This window comes from Peromyscus leucopus, unplaced genomic scaffold (genome assembly GCF_004664715.2).
Source record: "Peromyscus leucopus breed LL Stock unplaced genomic scaffold, UCI_PerLeu_2.1 scaffold_1401, whole genome shotgun sequence".
Taxonomy (NCBI): Eukaryota; Metazoa; Chordata; class Mammalia; order Rodentia; family Cricetidae; genus Peromyscus; species Peromyscus leucopus.
In genome coordinates this window covers 20,378-31,212 of record NW_023504558.1, presented here as the reverse complement: position 1 = coordinate 31,212, position 10,835 = coordinate 20,378, and the positions used below count along the sequence as shown (strand labels likewise).

Here is a 10,835-nt window from a genome sequence, read left to right as displayed (position 1 = left end):
GATATTTTAATTGTACTGAAATGTGATTTTATTTGTATGTTAATAAATAAAGTTGCCTGGGGGTCAGAGCTAATAGCAAGCCATAGCAGAAACTGGGTGGTGGTGGTGCATGCCTTTAATCCCAGCTCTTGGGAGGCAGAGCTAAGCAGATCTCTGTGTGTTCAAGGATACAGCCAGCATGGAGACACACGCCTTTAATCTCAATATCAACCACAGAAGACCTGTAGGTCTGTACAGACAGGCAGTGATGAAAAGGTCATGTGGTTGAGTTTACAACCAATGAGAAGGCAGAATAGAATGTCTATAAAAAAGACAAATAGACAGGCAGTAGCTCCCTTGCGGAGAAGGACAGAGTGACAGTAAAGGGTAAGGTTTTTAGCTCTTAGCTATTGCTCTGACCTCTTGGACTTTCATCTTTGCATTGGCTCTGTGTTTCTTATTTAATAAGAGGGTTACACCTATACTATCACTTCTTAGCTTTATATGTACAGTCCTCAAGAAGAGGAGAGGGGGTTGGGAAGTCAGTGGACCCTTCCACTTGGATCCCTTGAATTACTAACACTGTTCCAATCGAGGGTCTGTCCAATCCTCAGTATGAGGAGAAAGTCTGAGTTTCCTGAGCTTCCTACGCAGCTGATCCTGGTGACCCCAGGGAATCACTCTTGCCCTCATAGATGCTTTCTAGATTTTGCTCAGGTGAGACAAGGTGACATATTTGTTTCAAGAAAATCTAATAAAACGGGATTTTTTTTATTTAGAGACATGATCAATTCCTACAGTCTATAATTATAAAGAAGATCCCCAGAAAAGCAACAGATGGAGAGGGCAACCAGATAACAGAAAAATAACCATTAGCCTGCACCTGGGCTTTATGTGTGCTGAACGCCCCCTGCTGGTCGTTGATACCTGGCAGGGAGAATTTGTCTGGGTTCCTAGTGAAGACAAATCAATCACTGTGTCTCACTGGCACAGTAATATGTGGCTGTGTCTTCAGTTTTAAGATTGTTCATTTGCAGGTAGGCCATGCTTTGGGAATCATCTCTGGAGATGGTGAATCTGTCTTTCACTGAATCAGCATAGAAGATTACATAATTATTACTTTTAAAGCCTATGGCAGCAACCCATTCCAGACTCTTCCCTGGACCCTGGCGGAACCAGAACAAGGCATAGTCACTGAAGGTGAATCCAGAGGCAGCACAGGAGAGTTTCAATGACGCCTTAGGCTGCACCAATCCTCCACCAGACTCAACCAGCTGCACTGGAAAAGAAATTAAATATTTTTTAATTTCCTAGAGATAAATCAAAATGAAAACACAACACAACAAAACCTCTGGGACAGATTGAAAGCATCCAAGGAAGTAAATGTCTACTTTTGTGTATTTTATTTTTCTGTGTCTGTTTGGATGATGTTCTGATTTGAGTCCTTCCAAAAGGACCCTGGAAACTGCAGATTCAGAGGATATGTGATTTTCTGTCTCCACAAGTCACACACACACACACACACACACACACACACACACACACACACACTTCATCACAAGTGACTGGACAGGGCTTTACCATCATCAGGGCTGTCCTGCTGCTGTCAGCATGAATTTCTGGGACCATCAAACAATGAAGAATTTCAGATGCATGGGCTGCTGTTGGCTCAAGCCCTTCATATCACGTCCATCTCATGGCACTCATGCCCCTCCTCAGAGACACATGAGCACTGGATCTATGACTGTGAGAAATATAAAACTGAATTATGTCCACTCCTTCACCAGCAGTCAGGCTGCTCTTCACTGCCTGATTCTCACAGCAACTGATGGGTGCCTATCAAAAGATACAGGGCTTGGGGGATTAAAAAGAGGGAACCCTGCTCTTGACCCTCCAAGAGATTCTTATCAAATGTGATAACATGTCCAGCAGTGAACCTCATGTTCTAAGTCGTTGTTCTGGAACAAGTAACACAAATCTCAGGAACAGCTAAATATTTACAAATACATGTCTGATGTAACAGGACTTACATAAAATATTCTAAAGAACTTCAATTTAAAAAATTTAAGGAGGAATAATAGGGGATCACAGAGACTAAAGCCAATCAGGGAGACTTATGAGTCTGAGGTAGGTCCTCTGCATATGTTTTGGCTGTGGCTGGGTCTTCCTGTGGGACTACTCACAGGGAGAGCATGGACTGTCTCTCAATCTGTTAACTGCTCTTGGGACACTTTCCTCTTACTTGGTTGCCTCCTGCAGCCTTGACATGAGGGTGTGTGCCCTGACTTAGTGTAACTTGTTATGAGGTGTTAGTTTGATACCCAAGGGAGGCCTGCACTTTTCTGAAGGGAAACGGAAACAGAATGGGTCTGGAGGAGATGGAATGTGGTGGGGAATGACTGCGAAGAGTGGAAGGAGGAGAAAATATGTCAGGAAATAACAAAATAGAGAATAATAAAGAAATCACTAAAATGTAATAATCAGCAAGGAAAGCCCACCTCAGTGTCAAATCCATGGTGAGTTTTCCCTGTTCAGTGTTGATCACTGAGTCAGGGGAGGTGGTAACCCATCGCTGGGATCATCTGTTAAGGCTGCAGGGTGAGAGCTGGACTGGTTTTCATGAGCAAAAGGAGACTCTGCTTCCATGTAACCTCCTCCTATATAATGGGCTGTGGTGGAATCCTTAGCAGTATGAGTGGCTACAGTATATGAAAGAGACAAAACAGAGGAAATCAGAAAGAATTTTAGCACCACCTTTTATTCACTATGTATTTGGTTTTTTATAGCATCCTATTTCATGTTTATTTCTATTTGCCCCTTTTATTAAAATAGATTCTTTTATCATATAATGCATCCTGAGTACAGTTTTGCCTCACTCTACTCAACCCTGTTCCTCCCCATTTTCTCTCCTATCTGGATCCACTCCCTTTCAGTTTCTCATTAGAAAAGAACAGGATTCTGAGAGATAATAAAATACAACAAGATAAACAATAAGCAGAAATAAAAGCTATCACACTGAAGATGAACAAGATATCAAACAAAAGGTAAAGAGCCCAGTGAGAAGGCACAAGAATCAGAGCCCCACTTCCTTCTCACTTTCAGGAGGCCCATAAACACACTAAGCTGAAAGCTGTAATATATATGCAGAGGACCTTTTGCAGACCCTTGCAGGCCCCGTGCTTGTTGCTTCACTCTGTGAGTTCATGTGACCTGTGCTTGGTTTATTTAGAGGGCCTTGATCTCCTGGTGTCCTACATCCCCTGTGGATCTTGTACTCTTTCTGACTCTTCTTCCAGGGGGATCTCTGAGCTCTGAGGGATCAGATTTTATAGAGGCATCCCATTTATAGATGTGCGTTCCAAGAACTCTTTGCTTAATTGTCTAGCTGTAGGTCTAGATTTTTGTTCCAATTTGCTGCATGAAAAAGGTTCTCTGCTGATGGCTGAATAAGGCACTGATCTATGACTATAGTAAAATATCATTAGTGTCATTAGAAGTCATTTTATTATTTTTTTCTTCTTTAAGACCATTAGTATTTGTTTCACTATAGGTCTCTGGGGAGGCCCCATTGCTTAAGACCACAGACACACACACACACACACACACACACACACACACACACACACACCTCATTGAACATGGATAGGTTGAGCTGATGCCTACATAGAACCTTCACCCCTACATTAAGGTGTCTTTGGTACTGGAAGGTTCTTTCTAGGCTACCAAAAGAGAAATGTAAACAACAACCCAGCCACAAATCATTAGATCTACAATCTACACTACCTGCAAAATGTGCTACGGCAATGATGGCTCAAAAATTATGGGACTAAACAACAAATATCTGATTTGGCTTTAAGGACTGCTCCATGAGATGGAATCCATACCCAACAGTGTTTATTATGTATTTGTAATATAATTCAAATAGTCTTATTTCGCTGTACTCTTGCCCACAATCATCCCTCTGTTTTATTTGCTTTACATAAAATATTAAAATAAAACTTTGGTAATTTCAAAAGGATTAACAGTGTTTTATGAATGTTGAACTTAGACATTAAATTGAATAAATTGGTATAGATATTGCAATATGTGTTGATGATTGTATAATTACTTCTGTAGTATATGCAATAGTGAAAAAATGTGCTAAAGAATGTAAATTCTATGCAGTATTACTCTTCTGTAAAAATACTTTTAAATTCTTGAACATTTGCGTTTGTATTTTGGTTTGTTTGTTTGTTTGTTTGTTTGTTTGTTTGTTTGTTTGCTGAGGGCTGTGTTTCTCATAGCCCTCTCATCCAGCAGGACAATATTTTCAAAGGAATGAAGGAACCATGTCTGTCACTACAAAAACATAGAGAGAAATATGGAACCTCCACTCTGGAACCCTGTTCTGAAGTCCTTCCATCTCTCCAGTTCTGGACATGACTCTGTCCTGACTGGGGTTGAGACTGGATGAAGAGACTTGGAATTGTCTCTCCATGAGATGAGGTTGTCAGGTCTTAGTTTTTCAGTTGAGGAATCCATTCTAGTATGAGATAAACAGTCTTCAGGGTGACTGTAGTACTTAGCTCTTCCTTCTTTGACCTTGAAGCTCTGGGGAGACAGAGTTTTTGAGATCTCCCAAAATCAAATTCTCGGTGAGGGGTGTTTCAATAATAGGAATGTACAAGCCACTTATGATAAGCATACAATATCCCTAGGCTGTACAGCAAATCCAAATGCTTGGGAAAAAATTCCAGAATCAGAAACACCAACTGAGATATACACAAAGACATAACAGAGACTTCAAGAATCTTTCAATAATTTTTTACAAACTCTGACCACAGTTATAATGAAAGCTGTGTCTGATAAAGAATTAAGATAAATATTAACTAAGTCCTTGCCGTTTAACAATGCTAATACAGAATGCAAAAGAATACTTATGCCATTAAATGTCAAATCAGCTCCATTGGAAGAATGAATTCAGTATATTAATGGTGTTGAGTCTCTTAACTGTAGTAATGAGGCTTGAATAGGAGAGGCAATTCCCAGAGGTGGATCAAGGCGCCAGGGTACCAAATACGTTAAATGTGGTACACCAGATCATATAAGTAAAAATTGTGTATAGGGTGCTCCTAGAAGAAGTATTCCTTCTATAAATAACCCAAGTGGGAGACCCCAAACTTTCTGGATTCTGTAGAAGAGGCAGCAAAGGCCAACATTGGACCAATGAGTGCAGATCAGTAATAGATATATGAGGCAACCCTTTAACATTACGAAATGCCTCAAGGGGCCTCTTGCAGGTCTCCAAACTGATTGTGGCCCAAACATTTCCAGCTAATGTGGAGGAAATTCCTCTCCAGGACAATTAAATAACCCAGTGTCTAGTGTAAAGAGCAATACTGCACTGGATAATATAACAGCTCTGATAGATAAATCAAAAGTTCCAAAGGACATAACAAAACAAATATTTTGTCAGTCTTCCATAAATGAACAAAGACCAAAGCTTAGAATTCGAATTAAAGGCATTGTTCTGGAGGGCCTGGTAGACATGGGATCAGATGTGACAATAATTACACCAAAATCACAGCACTTGAATTGACCACTTCAAGAGGTAGATGTCCAATTTCTAGGGATTGGACCCTATCTCAGATAAAGCAGAGTTCGAGATGGGTTGAATTCATAGGGCCAGAAGGACAGAGAGGAAGGCTGAAACCATATGAAGCAAATGTAGCTGTGAATCTTTGGAGCCGAGATCTATTACAACAGTAGAATACACAGATTAAAATTCTTACACTCTAAGAAAATGAATACAGACCAATGTGTGTTTCTAGGAATAATATCATAACACGCTATAAGAAACAGTCACCGACCATTCAGGCTGTACAAAAACAAAACACAACTGCTGTTAAACACTCAGAAATGCAAACAGCCTTACCTTTAAAATGGCTAACTAATAAACTGTCTGGGTTGGACAATGGCCTTTGACAAAAGGGAAGTTACAAGCTTTAGAACAGCTGGTTCAAGAGCAGTTAAATGCTCAACACATTAAAGAATCTACCAGCCCTTGGAATTCTCCTATATTTGTTTTTTTTTTTTTTAAAAAAAAAAAAAAGTCAGGTAACTGGAGAATCCTGACAGGTAAGAAAGCTATTAATAAGGTGATTCAGCCAATGGGCTCCCTACAGACTGGGATACCCTTGCTCTCTCTGCCACCCAAAGAATGATCTAAAACAGTTCTTGACTTAAAAGACTGTTTCTTTACTATACCTTTACAAAAAAATGATAGAGAAAAATTTGCCTTCATAGTACCTAACTATAACAATTCCCAGCCAGTCAAGAGATATGAATGGAAGGTCCTCCACAGGGAATGTTAAACAGCCCTACCCTGTGCCAATATTTTGTCCAAAAACCATTGGAAATAATTTGTGTGATGTTTCCACAATCCATAATTAATCATTATATGGATTATATCGTATTAGCTGATCCAAAGTTAGGCACATTAGAAATCATGTTTGAAGAAGTAAAAAAAGTTTTGCCTATCTGGGTACTGCAAATTGCTCATGAAAAATAGAAAGAGGAGATTCTATTCATTACTGAGAATATAAGATAGAGCTAAAAAAAATTAGACCCCAAGATACAACGGAGAGATCAATTGCAGACTCTTAATGATTTTCAAAAATTGTTAGGAAACATTTCCAATTTACTGGGTATCATGGGAATACCTAAAGATGGACTACAAAATTTGATTAATACTCTAAAATGGACAAAGAATTAAATAGAACAAGAGAATTATAGGCATAAGCCAAGAAGGAATTGACTCTAGTAGAAAAGGCAATACAAAAAGTACATGTGGATCATGTGAATCCGGAACTTAAATGCATTCTGATCATACTCCCCTACAGACATATCCCATAGGTATTTTGATTCACAAGTAAGATACTGTATTGAAATGGATATTTCTACCACAAAAACCAAGTAAGAAGTTAATGACATATAGATAAGATCTCTGATTTGATTCAAAAAGGAAAATTAAGACTTCACCAGTTGACAGGAATGGACCTAGCAGAAAGTGGAGTACATTTAACTAATGAGGAAATTTCCTCACCTTGGAAAGATAATGAATACTGGCAGAGAGCCTGCAGTGACTTTTTGGGAGAGATTAACAACCATTATCCCAAAAGCAAGAGAATAGAATTAATAAAGATGACTGAATGGGCCCTTCCTCACTTTGCATGACAAAAGCCAATTTCTGGAGTCCTCACATTCTATACTGATGCAAATAAATCAGGGAAAGCAGGATACAAATCAGGAGACTTAAGTAAAGAGCTTCAAAGTCCATTCACAGAATCCCTCAATATAGTCACTGACTCCCAATATGCAGAGAGAGTTGTTTTACATATTGAAACTGCTGAATTTATTCCTGATAATACAGAATTAAGTTCATTATTAATACAATTACAGGAAATCATCAGAAATAGGAAATATCCTATATATATATACAACACATATCAGATGCCATCCAGGTCGGCCAGGACCTCTAGAACAAGGTAATGATGAGATTGATCAGTTAATAATAAGGAAAGTTCTAGAAGCCTCGGAATTTCATAAGAAACACCATGGAAATAGCAATGGTTTTGTTGGTAGTGACAATGACCTGTCTGACTGTATCTGTGCTCAAGGATGTCTAGACAGGAGCACTTTTCTATGATGACTCTGCACATGTTCTGAGAAAACTTCTGAGAAGTGAAACATTTAGGAAGGTCCACAGATTCCAACCTGGTTATTGTCAATGCAGGAAAACAGAAATGATGAGACATGAAATTAGTTTGCAGCAGGCAACTGAAATATTTGGGAAACTCTCCAACCTGGTTGTACATGTACATGCCAGAAACAAACACATTTAGTCTCTCCACAATGTTCCAATGTCTTCAATAACAATCAATACACAAATGTATGTGGAGAGATTCCAGTTTGTTTTATTTAAATTTGCTTTACTGAAAAAAAAATGTTTTTAGGCATTATACATTTTCCTTCTCCCAACTTCTCCCAGAAACTCTGCACCTCCCTACAAAACAAACTCTATAGTCTCTCTCTCTCTCTCTCTCTCTCTCTCTGTCTCTCTCTCTGTCTCTCTCTCTGTCTCTCTCTCTGTCTCTCTGTCTCTCTGTCTCTCTGTCTCTCTGTCTCTCTCTCTCTCTCTCTCTCTCTCTCTCTCTCACACACACACACACACACACAATCACAAGAACACAAAACCAGAAACTAAAATATACAAATGAATATTAACAAGACAATAAAAAAATGCCCAAACATACCTGTATGTGACAAAAACACTACAAAACATCGTTCTGTTGGTTTTGTTTTCTCCAATCTCTGGGCATGGGACTTTCCCTAAAGTGAGGTTAATAAAGCCATTGAGACTTCATAGAAGAACACTAACTTTTCCTTTGTACATTGGTACAATTAACAGGTAGCTTCTTGGTTCAGAGTGAAAGCCCAAGTCCACTTCCTGCTCTCAGCATTGAGACCCATCTGGTTTGAGGCTATTTAAGCCCTGTGCTTGCTTCCACAGACTCTGTGAGTTCATACATGCATCATTCCTGCTGTGATGGAGGACACTGTTTCTGTGGAGTCATCTAACACCTCTGGCTCTTGCAATCTTCCCACCCCCTCCTCGGTACTGGTCTCTCAGTTCTGAGGGCACAGTTTGATGAAGACAACCCAATTAGGACTAAGTGCTCCCTTATCTTTCACTCTGTGCATGTTGTCCATTTTGGCTCTCTAAGATAGTTCCCATCTACTGAAAGAAGTTCCTCTGATGATGGATGATTTGGCATTTTTGTGTGTATCTATGGGAATATCATTAGGAATCATTTTATTGCTATATTCCTTTATCAGAAAAGTAGTATTTGATTTTCCTCTAAGGCCATGGCCTATCTACTCTCTGATTGTTGGCCATGGGTCTCATATCAGGAAGTGGGCCTTAAATTAAATCACAGAATGCTTGATGACATCACCAATGTTTGAGCCCCTATTGCACCAGCGTGTCTTACAGCCAGGTCACCATTGTGAGTCACAGAGTTTGTAGATAGTTTGATTATTAACTTTCTCTTCCAATAGCATGCAAAGTACCTTCCCATACTCTGCATGTTAGTCAATAGAAACATGCCTCTAGTTAGACACCAGTTATACTTCTCTGCATTCACTAAATCTATAGTGTTGTCTTCAGTCAGGTGGCCTTATCATCAGTTTGAGGAGAGCAACCAATAGCCTTGGCAATATCCTGAGATTTTTGGGGGGATAATGGGTCCATGGGACTCCTATGTCCAAAGACTCAACAAATGTGTGCTGATTCACTGATGCCATCTTCCCCATATCGACTTGTTAACTGAAGGCAAACATTACAATAATTTGGAATAAACTGCTGTGGGGATGTAACACCAAAACCTGGGTGAAACCACTGATCTGAAGCAACTGGTTAGGCACCAGATACCCTTTATGTTTATAAAGCCAAACAAAGGCAGACACTTATTTCTGAACATCTGAAAAGGGACCTAGCAGGAAACCAGGGCTCTGAAGCTCAAAGTCAAGAGGAAACCCCAGAGGCTAGCAGGAAAGATGTGCTGCACCCACTACCACCCTGTCCTGTATTAGGAAGAAATGGAGCTGAGAACCAGCCTGAAATATTGTACAGCTGACAACCGAGGCTGTGTCTCTGTGCTCTCCGAGCACAGTAGTATGTGGCAGTATCTGCAGTGTCCACACTGGTGATCTTGAGGAATACCTGGTTTTTGGAGGTGTCCTTGGAGATTGTGAGCCTGCTCTTCAGGGATGGGTTGTAGTACTTATCATCATCCCAATCAATACGTGCCAGCCACTCCAGACCCTTCCCTGAGGGCTGACGGATCCAGCCCACACCCATACCAGAAGTGCTCAGTGAAAACCCAGAGAAAGAGCAGGTCAGACTGAGGGTCTGGGAGGGCTGCAACAGCCCAGGGCCAGACTCCCTCAGGGTAACCTGAGACAGGACATCTGTGGGGAAAAGAAAGCAGAGGGTAAGGTTGGAACAGGCTGAGCATACGGAAGTTCATCCCTTAGAGCCTTGGCACTCACATGCAGGGACAATCAGCAGCAGGAAGGAGGAAGCAAGCCTGGCCATGGTTGTACACCAGTGAGTGCCCAGGCCCAGCTTTGACTTTTCAACCCAGGGTTGGGTGGAGCCAGGAGAGATTTGCATTCCCTCTCCAGGTGCTGACTCTGATGGTGGATTTAAGATTTAGGACTCAAGAAGAACCAGTCCATGATGGGGCACACAGGAGTCCTCTGGGGAGTTCATGTCTGCACCCCATAGAGAGTAGGTAACACATAGACCAGGGTCCTCCATACACAACACTTCCAGTGAGTCAAATGCAATGCAGCAAAGTTGAGAGGAGAGATCCTCGCTCTAACATGAAGGGTTCTGACTCTGTCACTCATCCAGGGTTCATTACCCTGCATTTTTGAATGGAAAACACAAAGAGCTCAAATTGTTGATGTTTCTACCACGTTCATGATGCACTGGGGCTAAAAGTGAGTTCCTAAATGAGTCCTCTTAGTACATTTTTTTTTCACAAAAAAGATACAGAGATTTTAGACTTCTTGTATAGGGTAAGAGTATGTGCCATCTGCTAGGTATTCTAGCCAGAAGGGAGAATTTCCTGTTAATTTCAAGGTTGATTTCTCTGTGTTCTCCAACCAATGTCCTTATCTACCAAGGAAATGCAAATTAAAACAAGTTTAAGTTTGGATTTTACCCCAGTAAGAATAACCATAAACAAGAAAGCAAATACAGGTAGGATATGGGAGAAGGCTAATTCTTATCCATGGTTGATGGAATT

The 10,835-nt window shown here is 40.4% G+C and overlaps 1 gene segment (V, D, J or C); it reads right to left on the bottom strand.

Annotated features, from left to right (window-relative positions):
* Positions 1–950: 950 nt before the first annotated feature.
* Positions 951–10,117, bottom strand: LOC114688586. The segment is given in 3 exon segments: positions 951–1,258; positions 9,637–9,990; positions 10,072–10,117. Coding segments are annotated over 3 exon segments (708 nt in total).
* Positions 10,118–10,835: the final 718 nt, after the last annotated feature.